The sequence below is a fragment of the Bos mutus genome, chromosome 6 (assembly GCF_027580195.1).
Source record: "Bos mutus isolate GX-2022 chromosome 6, NWIPB_WYAK_1.1, whole genome shotgun sequence".
NCBI classification, from domain to species: domain Eukaryota; kingdom Metazoa; phylum Chordata; class Mammalia; order Artiodactyla; family Bovidae; genus Bos; species Bos mutus.
In genome coordinates, this window is record NC_091622.1 from 40,094,393 (window position 1) to 40,107,491 (window position 13,099).

Below are 13,099 nucleotides of genomic sequence, written 5' to 3' on the forward strand. Positions count from 1 at the left end.
AATATGCTACTGGAGAAGTGTGGAGAAATAACTCCAGAAAGAATGAAGAGACACAGGCAAAGCAAAAACAATGCCCAGTGGTGGATGTGACTGGTGATGGAAGTAAAGTCTGATGCTAGAAAGAGTAATATTGCATAGGAACCTGGAATGGTAGGTCCATGAATCAAAGTAAATTGGAAGTGGTCAAACAGGAGATGGCAAGAGTGAACATTGACATTTTAGGAATCAGTGAAATAAAATGACTGGAATGGGTGAATTTAACTCAGATGACAATTATATCTACTACTGTGGGCAAGAATCCCTTAGAAGAAATGGAGTAGCCCTCATAGTCAGCAAAAGAGCCCAAAATGCAGTTCCTGGATGTAATCTCAAAAACATCAGAATGATCTCTGTTCGTTTCCAAGGCAAACCATTCAATATCACAGTAATCCAAGTCTGTGCCCCAACCAGTAATGCTGAAGAAGCTGAAGTTGAATGGTTGTATGAAGACCTACAAGACCTTCTTGAACAAACACCCAAAAAAAGATGTTATGTTCATTATTGGGGACTGGAATGCAAAAGTAGGAAGTAAAGAGATACCTGGAATAACAGGCAAATTTGGCCTTGGAGTACAAAATGAAGCAGGGCAACAGCTAACAGATTTTGCCAAGAGAATGCACTGATCATAGCAAACACCCTCTTCCAACAATGCAAGAGAAGACTCTACACATGGACATCACCAGATGGTCAACTCAGATCAGATTGATTATATTCTTTGCAGCCAAAGATAGAGAAGCTCTATACAGGCAGCAAAAACAAGACCGGGAGCTGACTGCGGCTCAGATCATGAACTCCTTATTGCCAAATTCAGACTTAAAGAAAGTAGGGGAAACCACTGGACATTTCAGGTATGACCTAAATCATATCCCTTACGACTATACAGTGGAAGTGACAAATAGATTCAAGGGATTATATCGGATAGACAGAGTGCGTGAAAAACTATGGATGGAAGTTTGTTGCATTGTATAGGAGGCAGTGATCAAGATCATCCCCAAGAAAAAGAAATGCAAAAAGACGAAATGGTTGTCTGAGGAAGCTTTACAAATAGCTGAGAAAAGAAGAGAAGTGAAAGACAGAGGAGAAAAGGAAAGATATACCCATTGCAGTGCAGAGTTCCAAAGAATAGCAAGGAAAGATAAGAAAGCCTTCCTCAGTGATCAATGCAAAGAAATAGAGGAAAACAATAGAATGGGAAAGACTAGAGATCTCTTCAAGAAAATCAGAGATACCAAGGGAACATTCCATGCAAAGATGGGCTCGATAAAGGACAGAAATGGTATGGACCTAAAAGAAGCCGAAGATATTAAGAAGAGGTGGCACGAATACACAGAAGAACTGTACAAAAAAGATCTTATTGACCCAGATAACCATGATGGTGTGATCATACACCTAGAGCCAGACATTCTGGAATGTGAAGTCAGGTGGGCCTTAGGAAGCATCATGACGAACAAAGCTAGTGGAGATGATGGAATTCCAGTTGAGCAATTTCAAATCCTAAAAGATGATGCCATGAAAGTTTTACACTCAATATGCCAGCAAATTTGGAAAATTCAGCAGTGGCCACAGGACTGGAAAAGGCCAGTTTTCATTCCAGTCCCAAAGAAGCAATGTCAAAGAATATTCAGACTACCACACAGTTGCAATTCATCTCACACGCTAGCAAAGTAATGTTCAAAATTCTCCAAGCCAGTCTTCAACAAAACATGAACTGTGAACTCCCAGATGTTCAAGCTGGATTTAGAAAAGGCAGAGGAACCAGAGATCAAATTGCCAACATCCGTTGGATCATCGAAAAATCAAGAGAGTTCCAGAAAAACATCTATTTCTGCTTTATTGACTATGCCAAACCTTTTGACTGTGTGGATTACAACATTCTGTGGAAAATTCTTCAAGAGATGGGAATAGCAGACTTCCTTACCTGCCTCCTGAGAAATCTGTATTCAGGTCAAGAAGCAACAGTTAGAACCGAGCATAGAACAACAGACTGGTTCCAAATCAGGAAAGGAGTACATCAAGGCTGTATATTGTCACCCTGCTTATTTAACTGTATGCAAAGTACATCATTCAAAGTGCCAGGCTGGATTCAGCACAAGTTGGAATCAAAATTGCCAGTAGAAATATCCATAACTTCAGACACACAAATGACAGAAAGTGAAGAAGAACTAAAGAGCCTCTTGATGAAAGTGAAAGAGGTGAGTGAAAAAGTTGGCTTAAAACTCAACATTCAGAAAACTAAGATCATGGCATCCAGTCCCATCACTGCATGGCAAATAGATGGGGAAATGATGGAAACAGTGAGAGACTTTATATTTTGGGGCTCCAAAATCACTGCAGATGGTGACTCCAGCCATGAAATTAAAGGACGCCTATTCCTTGGAAGAAAAGCTATGAGCAACCTAGACAGCATGTTAAAAAGCAGAGACATTACTTTGCCAACAAAGATCTGTCTAGTCAAAGCTTATGGTTTTTCCAGTAGTCATGTATAGATGTGAGAGTTGGACTATAAAGAAAGCTGAGCTCCAAGGAATTGTTTATTTTGAACTATAGTGTTGGAGAAGACTCTTGAGAGTCCCTTGGACTGCAAGAACATCCAACCAGTCCATCCTAAAGGATATCGGTCCTGAATATTCATTGGAAGGACTGATGCTGAAGCTGAAACCCCAGTACTTTGACCACCTGATGCAAAGAATGGACTTATTTGAAAAGACCCTGATGCTGGGCAAGATTAATGGGAGGAGGAGAAGGGGACGACAGAGGATGAGATGTTTGGATGGTATCACCGACTCAGTGGACATGAGTTTGAGAAAACTCCGGGAGTTGGTGATGGACAGGGAAGCCTGACATGCTGCAGTCCATGGGGTTGGAAACAGCCAGACACGACTGAGTGACTGAACTGAACTGAAAAATAGACATTGAAGTATTCTCAGATCATGTGTACTAAGTCACTTCAGTCATGTCCGACTCTGCAACCCTATGGATAGTAGCCTGACAGGCTTCTCTTGATGAAATTCTCCAGGGCAAAATACTAGAGTGTGTAGCCATTCCCTTCTCCAGAGGATCTTCCCTACATAGGGATCAAAGCCGCATGTCTTGCATTGACATGTGGGTTCTTGACCACTAGAGCCACCTGGGAAGTCCCGTTCTCAGATTAGGATGCTACAAAACCAAGCAGTTTAAAAACACATGTGTACATTATATTAATCAAGTCAAATTAGGTCAAGACAAGGTAGTAGCTCTATTGTGCTAATTAATAGCCATGTAGTGCCCTACTGCAAGGCGTATATTCATCTGTTGCATATTGTGTGTTCCTTTAAAACAGACAATGTGTAATGATAAGATGTAGATCCCACTGAAATAGGAAATTAATGATTCATTTCCAAGTCACAATATGAGTAGACAGACATGCTGTGAACATTTTTAATCTGGAGTTGTTTAATCTTACAGTACAGTTACTTCAGATCTACTTCATGAATCATGAAACAGAGTTCTTATAATGACACTAATGATTTCACATAAGAATGCTAATCTACTACTAAAGCTTGTTAGAAATATCACTTTTTATAATACAATGTTGGCTTCCCTGGTTGCTCAGCTGGTAAAGAATCTGCCTGCAATGCGGGAGACCTGAGTTCGATCCCTGGGTTGGGAAGATCCCCTGGAGAAGGGAACGACTACCCACTCCAGCATTCTGGCTTGGAGAATTCCATGGACTCTATAGTCCATGGGGTCGCAAAGAGTCGTATACGACTGACTTTCACTTAATAATACATATGCTTCATTTCTACATTCTGTTATGAAGTTGTCTCTTTTTTCATCAAAACTTTACCCATAGATTATTCTGATACCTAGCAAGATTAAAGGTACAGTGTTTTATGCCAGTGGGAGAAAAATTGTATTTGTCAAGGTTTAAAGAGAATATTCACATTTTACAATAACAAAAAAGACAAAGTTTTAGTCTTTGCTTTGAGACAGGTTTCTTTTTTGCTTTGAGACATCAAGAACATTACAGGTAGGGTAGAAAGTTGTAATTTTTAAAAAGTCATAATCATTCCTCCTTATTTATGAGCAAAGAAGCATGAGTTATTTTATTAGAGTACAATTTAATATTAAGATATCTAAGGCTGTAAACTTTGCTCATGTTTTAGACCTGCGAATGTATTGGATTTATTGACTTATAGGACCAGGGGGCTATTTGCCATAGCAAGTTCTTCTAGCCAGCATAAATTTTCTTTCTCAAATTGTTTCTGATTTGGGGGATAGTCCCTTAAATTGATGCTTGTACCATGTCATTTAAATTGATGCTTGTACCATGTCATTTAAAAACATTTTAAAAATCAATTACCTGTTGTTAAAAGCTCTGTAACTGGTGAGTATATTTAGTTTTTTCAATATTTAGACCATATGGTTTGAAATGCAGGAAGATGTCTTTTATGTTTTCTTCCCCTGGTGTTCAGGTGTATTTGTGCTGATGGATTTGAAGGAGAAAATTGTGAAATCAATGTTGATGACTGTGAAGATAATGACTGTGAAAATAACTCTACATGTGTCGATGGAATTAATAACTACACATGCCTTTGCCCACCTGAGTACACAGGTAGGAAAAGGGAAATTGCTATGCCATCAATCTGCATTTGAAAGCGCCGCTGGAGCTATGCTGCATGTGTGTAGTAAACCATTGTATTATTCAGTAACTGATTCATGTTTTGGAAATTAGATGTAATGTAATAACAGAGTTAAAGATGGTTTCAGCCAACCAAATAAAAGTCCTGGCAAGCTCAGTTATAACACAGGCATCTTCATAAAGTAACATTTTCTGGCACAAAGAAAATTATACTGAAGCTTTCAGTCCCACAACTGAGTGACATTTTCATGCAAAGCACTTTTCCTGTGGAGACCAACCCACCAATATGTATTTGAAAAGGGAGCATTTCTTTACATGGGCAAAACAGAATTAAGCATTTGAAATTCTTCATGTCTATATTTGTTTCTTCATTAGAGAGTGTTTGCCTTTAGCACTCTCATCCTTCAAACTAAGTCACAGTCAAGAATATATACATTGATCACTTTGGATAATCTTATCAGACCATTATCCCCCTTTCCCCTTTTTTTTTCTATCTTGATACAAAATGTCAGGAATAAGGATGATAAATCTCATAAGACTATCCAAGCTGATAAACTTCTGCCCTGGATAAACCAATTTGTTGTAAAGTCAACATCAAGTTTATGACTTACTTATTCTGTCAGAATATCTGTTTTGATTGATTTTTGTGGCTCTGGGTAAGAAACTTCATAGTTTCAATCTTGTTTTATTTAGTTTTAAAGTTGATAGAGAAAAGGAGACTGTTACATGTTTTATTTGTAAGAAATAAATGGAGTAGTAGATTCTGTCACTCTATTCAAAATTACCATTTTCATTTGGCTGGGTATTTTTCATTAATTATATTTATTTCCATATATATAGTTAAGAATATCAGAGGGTAAAATAGTTCCTTGGATGACTGAGGTGTTAACATCTATAAACATGAAAAATGGAAGCACAGCTGTATGATTAATTTTCCCAGGGATTCGTTAGAAAAGCATTGAAATTTAAGCTTTTATGGCATACTCAAGCTTTGCAATTTAAGAGGTACTTTTCTTGGTGGGAAAATGCTAAATAGAATAATGAGTTTTTGTTCTGACATCCTGGGCCTGTCTGAGAAATTCTGCAGCTGCCTGTTCCATGGTATGATTTATTTTTCACAACAGTGAAGTACCTGATGCCATATGATGTAATAATACTGTTTCCAGTAGAAATTTGAACATGTTGTATTACCAATTGCTCTATTACATATAAGCAGCCTGTGGACTCCTTAGTGGCCAGAATTTGAATTCTTTGTTGTGTTATATTAATTAAAGATAGAGTCGGTCTAACATGCATCCATTCTAATGTGGCCGGAGAGTTTAGGTGTTACATAGCTTTGACATTCGTATCAGTATTACTTGTGTCACACCTCAGGCACTTACCATTCATATGAGTGCACAAATTCTGAAGCCCTTGGAGTTACTCTGAGATTCTGAGTTTTATTGGATTGGGGAGTCCAGCCTTGTACAGCCAGCCCAGTGCTTGCACTAAAATCTGGAGCTAGTACCTTCTTAGAATAGTTATTTTATCCCATCATTGTTCTGATCATTATAGAAATAACTTAATTCCCTTAATGTCAGAGGCCTCTTTAGACTATCCTACTTTGATTGGGACAAATTGGACCTGAGAATTTCAAGCACGGTTTGGTTAGCCAGTGTGTTCCTGAGCACAGACGCCAGGAATTTTTCTATATTCTCTTCCCAATGAAAACCTGGACCTGACAAGACTACTGCATTCAGGTTCCTACATGCCTTTTTCATGATGCTTTACGTAAAGTAGCAGTTTCTTCTGAACTGGTTTCCATGGGTCCCTCTTTGGCTTTAGGTTTGCTATGTTATTCTGTATCCATTTCTTTGAGTCTTTGTTTTTACCTTCTCTTCCTTCCTTTTCCCAGGCTCCCTTCCTACACCTGATCCTCTTGAATGTTTTCTCCACCTTAAAGTGATTCAGTTCAGTGCAACTTCCTCTGAGAAGTTATTACAAAGCTTCATTTCTCTGCTGTCAGATCTCTTTCTTTGAAACATATGCAAAAAAAAAAAAAAAATCCAAAGCTTAGCACAAACACTTTTGAACCAAAATGTGACATCTCAAAAAGCTATGATGTGGGAACCTTCCAAATAGTCAAGAGCTATTTGGTGCTTAATAAGAATTGAGACTCTTCTGTTTTTTTTTTTTTTCCCTGGTCTTATCTATTGCTAATATCAATTTGCCTTAATCCAGGCTAAGAATAAATAAAAATATTGCATTCAATAGAAAGTTCATAGCATACAAAACATGAAGCTATGATCACTGTAACTGTGGGTTGGATTTTGTGGGAAGTGAAGAGTTTTGCGAATTGGCATTGGAGCAGATACCTAAACCAGGCAATGTTTGTATCTCATCTACTAGCTGTAGCATTTTTGTCTGTATGTGAAATGAGCTCATTTACAAAATATCAACCAACCATCTGCAGATTTTGAAATCAGTGGCACATAAGTGGCCTTTAATTATAGGAAGGTATAAATTGGACTCCAGAGCTTTATCCAAGTCTGCTTCATCCAAGTCTGCAGTTAAGGAGGCATTTCCTTATATTGTGGCTGCACTGTTTGAGATTTAAGTTTGGAATCTGATTAATGAGCCTGAGATCTTGGAACAGAAACCCTACTGTGCTCAGGGAATATAATAATGTTGTCATTGTTTAAAAATCATTCAAGTTGCAAGTTGCTTTACTGCTTGGAGACTTTTTTTACTCTATCTCTCTGAGGCATTCACTGAGAAAATGAACTCTTTACTAGGAGCAAATAAGACTTCATAGGGAAAACTCATAAATTACTATGGTGAAAATTTTTACATTTAGCACACATGTCAAGAGTCAAAATGGATATGATTTGTTAACAGAGAAAATTCAGAGATCTGAAAGCAGTTTCAGAATGAGGTCATGATGTGATGAGCAGGCTATAAAACACGGCTACCCATTTTCAAATTAAATGAACCACCATTGGGAAATTTATTAAATATATTTAAGCCCGTGTAACCAAAATACCACAGTACATAGTTATTGATTTATTAGAGGACAAAACTCTGTCCTTTCCTACTTCAGAGATTGACAGCATAAATTTTAAGAGTCAGTATTGTCTGTTATGTAACCCTTACTCTCCCTTCCCCACCCAAGTTCTCCAAACCATTCTTTTCTACCTAATTTGATCCATCATCTGTCCAATGTAGAGCATATGACTGTTGATTGCTAGGATTCTTTAGACAAGATTAATCTTTGGAAAGCTTTAATTCACCATGACTCTAAATTAAAATGACTGTTAAGGATTAAGTAAGACTCTGAAGTGGCTAAACAATAATTAAAAATCCATTCCAGGATTTCAGTATTAGCTTGAGAGTTGTGTTTCTTCTTACGGTTTATCATTTTTTAAAAGCTGTTATTATATCCTTTCTAAAAACAAGGCATTTCTTGAAAGTGAATTGTCAAAGAATTCCTCAAATTAAACTAGCTGAAAAGTTATAAAAATGAACATTGGAAACATGGCACCCTTGAGATGTTGAAAAACTTGACACCTTTTCCTAAATAAGCTCTATGAATTCAGATGTTGCACTGAAAAATGTGGTTTTGCATGTTTCCTAGGAGGCAGAACCCTGTATCTGCTTTGAGACTGTTTTTAATTAACCTTCTTCTCATAAGACCATATACAAAGTTGAAACAAAATTGATCACTTTTTAACCATGGATATTGCTTGATGGGAATGGCATACGTTCAGTAAGTGAAAGTTTCCATACAAGTTGGGCATGTAAAAACTTAGAATGTATTTTGCAGAAAAAATTCAGAACATTTTAATTTTTCCATTATCTCTTTGTTTTCCAAATCTCCTATGCCCACACACAAACCATTATGTGCACATCTTACAAGTAAAGCTGCCTGTTGTTAAGTCGCCTGGTTTAGCTGAGATCTCTCGCTGCCTGTGATGGCGTCTGCCTTTTGCCTCATTTTCTCCTTGTTTGTGCGTTTGGCCCGGCTGTAGGTAAGAAATGTGAGCCTTGCTTCAGTTTGCTCTCTCACCCTGGGCTTCTCTGTTGTTAATGCTGTGCTTTGGCTTCCTGTGCTCTGCTGTGTACTGCGATGTAAAACGTCTTTTGTCTCTTCTGTCTTTGTTGCTGCCAGCTGCTAATCTGAATGAGGTGGAAAAAGGTTAGTTGCCTTTTAAGTCTATTATGATTTTATTTCAGTTTCCCTTTTTCTTTTAAAGCTATATAGATTTCATGGTGTGTATGTGGTAAAAGGAATGTTGACTAAAATGAAATCTGATATGAATATGTCAAATCAGTCATTCAGATCCTTGATATGTGGATAGCTATACCAAACACTTACAAAAGGGTGTCTGAAATGCACTTTACCAATTTCCAGAAGGCTGCAAAAGAAGCTTTCTGAGTGGGCAGAAGAAGTGGCAAAAAAGAAAGACTAATGCTTTCTAGTTTCTTCTTGTCTGTATGCTTTTCCTTTTTTAAAGACCTTCCAAATGTATTGTTTTTATCATGAAAAATGTAAGTCAGTTAGTGCAATAGGTAGACTGTAGGTAGAAAAAATGTTAAATAGTGAGAATTTTCCCATAATTTTAAATTAATATCTTCAGTAATTTGAAACATGAAAAATATTGAGGTGTATACATTGGTTAAAACATTTTATGAGATAAAAATTACGAAGCCCAAGAAGTTGTTTTTTTTTTTTTTAATGACGTCAAACTCATAGAATGTCACGTGTACTAGGCAGTATTTTTAAAGCATAAAAAGATCGTATTACATCCTTGGCCTTTATGGTCTGCATGATTTCCCAAATATATCAGGGTCTGGGAAGGGAAGTCCTGGAGTGACAAGGGCGATCAGCATGTCCTGGGAGTCATCATGGAATCTTTGTTGAATTTTTATCTTAAAAATTCAGAATTATATCTAATAATATTGTTTTTTTACTCATTCAGCTTACCACACTTTCAAGTGCCAAGTTTAGGCACATTATCCTAAAAGGGTGTGCTTGCCTTGACAGTTCCAGTTGTATATATGGCATTAGCAGTATGATTCAAAGACTAACATGGACTATATTATATAGTACCTCTGTCTCCTCTTCATTTTTTTCTGCTACATTGTTCAGAGGATTTATTGGTTGTTCACTTACTCTTACTATGTGCAGAGTTAAGTTAAAAAGCATGAAAAAAAAGTTTTGTCTTATTTGAGACTGTATAAAATATAGTCTATGCATTCTCTGTGGATTAATGCATCCAGTACCATCCTTGGTCAAATATTGTCTTTTTTACAAGTACTAAAACAATTGGTGGTTTGGGACAGAGACTTCTAAGGCCTGATTCTATCTCAGGAAACACAATGGCCATTATTCTGTCACAAGAATATGTCCTGAAATAGTTATATATATACATACTCTCAGGAGCAAGCTTGACAGTATGATAGTGTTTTAAATCATTATGTGGTTTCATGTATTGACTAAATTTCACGCTTGTGTTTACAAAAGATGTCTCTTATTTCCAAGAACCTGCTGCTGACTAAATTTGCTTTTAAAAGCAGTCAAATCATTTTCTATTATTTGAATCCCAAACATAAGTAGAAATGAAGTTTCAAAGTCTTTATAGCACTCAGTGATTTCCGTAAGTAAAAAGAAACTCTGTAATTAGCTGACTTATCGTTAAGTTGAACTCTGTTGTTATTCAGTTGCTAAGTCGTGTCCGATTCTTTGCAACCTCATCGACTGTAGACCACCAGGCTACTCTGTCCAGGGATCTTCCCAACCCAGAGACCAAACCCATGTATCCTGCTTGGCAGGGGGATTCTTCACCACTGAGCTACCTGGGAAGCCCCAAAGAACTCTGTAAATATGAGCAATAAATATTTGAGCAATAACTTCTATAAAACAGGACTTCCCTGGTGGCTCAGACAGTAAAGACTCCACCTGCCAGAACAGGATACCTGGGTTCAGTCCGTGGGTTGGGAAGATCCTGTAGAGCAGGAAATGGCAACCCACTCTGGTATTCTTGCCTGGAGAATCCCAGGGACAGAGAAGCCTGGCAGACTACAGTCCGTGGGTCACAAAGAGTCAGACTCGACTTACCGACTTTCATTTGTTCACTTGCTTTGTATAAAACAGCAACAAAGCACTTACCTGAAGATGTGTGTGTTCTCAGTCACTTCAGTTGTGTCTGACTCTTGGTGATCCCGTGGACTGTAGCTAACCAGGCTCCTCTGTCCATGGGGATTCTCCAGACAAGAATACTGGGGTAGGTTGCTGTGCCCTCCTCCAGGGGATCTTCCTGACCCAGGGATTGGACCTGCGTCTCTTATGTCTCCTGCATTGGCAGGCAGGTTCTTTACCACTAGCGCCACCTGGGATTAGGGGTCCAGATGCAAACAAGTGTCTAACTGAACCCATGGCCTGCATTCTAACTTTGGGACCTTCCCCTGGAATTAGTCCCTTCTTATTTACTGCCATATTCCAGATTTGGCATTTTTCGCATCCCATAGTGGTTCTGACTCATCCTTAGTGCCAAACAAGCTTTCCTTCTGCTGTCTCCTCAGCTGGCTATAAATAATTGACCATCATGCACATTTGAAAAGGGTAAATCCATAGTCACAAAATTCAGATGCAGACAAGCAATCTACTTAATCTACACATGAAAACAAGAAAGTGTCTAATTGGTGCCTGTATAATTATCCTGATGACCAGGCTACCTTCCATTACATAGGGCAGGTGGGATACTGATGAATTTATGAAGCTAACAGGAAAAGCTCAAATTTCTCATCCAGGCACTAAAATGTATCAACTCTGGGGCCTCTCACAGTCTTTAATGACATCTGACCCACTTCATTTTGATGTTTGAGAATAGTGTGGAAGAATGGAAGAATGTATAAGAAAACACTTGAAAATGTTAGATGTCTATACTCCAGAAATATCATGGGCTGTCATAGAGGACAAGTTCAAGTTTTCCATCATTTAATTTCAACTGTCATTGCTGTAGTGACATGGTTTAGATGATTGATGTCATTCCCAATGATGGAGGAATTCTAACAAACTTTTGATAGAGAAAATTCTACCTAAAATAAGTTATATTTATGAAGGAAATTTCTCCCCCAATGGTTTTCAGTACTGTCTTTTTAAAAAATTATTATTTTTCATTTTATTTACCATACTTACATCCAAAGGAAAAGATTTGTTTATGAATAAGTCTTTGGTTTTCTTTGCCCTCTTATTATACTTTGAAGTATAAGGAAATATTGAATACTGAAGAACTCTTCAATTTGGCTGCCTTTTTTTAGGGTTTTTTGTATATTTTTGGATTTTCATGATCTCTATTGACAGTGGCTCCTTCTCTCATTAATTATGCCTCAAGATGTGTAGGGTCTGTTTATCAGTGTCAATATAGGTGCAGTTGTACTTGCAGTCTGTTTTAACTAGAGAGAGTACTTTGGCAGCCTAATTATACTGTTTGGTTTGCATTCATCTTCCAACCTTTCAAAGCCTTCTTAAATGCATTTGAATCTTAGAAAAGATTTTAAGGATCCTATTTGCTCTGTAGTTAATAGACAACGCCCAGAACAACAGTTTAGCTTAACCAAGCCTTAGTCAATATAATTTGGACTGATTTATTCTGAAAACAAAATTAAATATTTCTGCAGTTTTTGTGGTTGTTGGAATTGGCTGCATTATTTAGACATAATGTTCCAGTGAGGAAGTACTGAAAAACACCTCCTTTTTATTTATTGATTTGAAGAGGTAAATTTTTCCATTTAAAAAAATTCAAAAGATATTTATTGAGAAAATACATTATTCAGGATACTGTGCTCAGAATTGAAAGTGATATGAGAATACATAAAACATTAGCCCTTGTCAAGCTCGTTGGCTTTGATTCTTCATTGCAAGTTCAGATTAGGTCAGTTGTTTCACCAGTATGAAGCAATCATTTCTCATTCCAAGAAAGTGAATGGCAAAATATAGCTACTTGACTAGTTTTTAAATAAAGAGAATAGTTTTTGAATACAAAGTGTAATCAAACTTTCTGGCAAATGAGCATTATAGAGCAACCCATTTCATATCATAAAGAACAAAAATGAGAATATAAAATGGTTTTCTTTTTTGAAATGTATTAATTCCCCACATTTATAACATATTTCCTTGAGCCTTCCTGTTTTGAATTATGATAAACTTTATCTCATGAGAGATTGCACTCTGGCAGTGTTCATTATGTGTGTGTCCCATTTTGCACACCCTTTGAACCAAGAGGACATTTATCAGTGGCTAATATATCTCCAATGCTTTCATGCATTGGAGAAGGAAACGGCAACCCACTCCAGTGTTCTTGCCTGGAGGATCCCAGGGACAGGGGAGCCTGGTGAGCTGCCGCTTATGGGGTCTCACAGAGTTGGACACGACTGACGCGACTTAGCAATAGCAATATA

The 13,099-nt window shown here is 37.5% G+C and overlaps 1 protein-coding gene across 2 annotated transcripts in view; it reads left to right on the plus strand.

Moving 5' to 3' along the window:
• Positions 1 to 13,099, plus strand: part of SLIT2 (slit guidance ligand 2) — a 405,234-nt gene that overhangs the window by 346,788 nt on the left and 45,347 nt on the right. For both annotated transcript variants that reach the window (XM_005897066.3, XM_070372188.1), the window contains one exon: positions 4,494 to 4,633. In XM_005897066.3, coding sequence (XP_005897128.2) covers positions 4,494 to 4,633 — 140 coding nt within the window. The remainder of the gene's footprint in view (positions 1 to 4,493; positions 4,634 to 13,099) is intronic.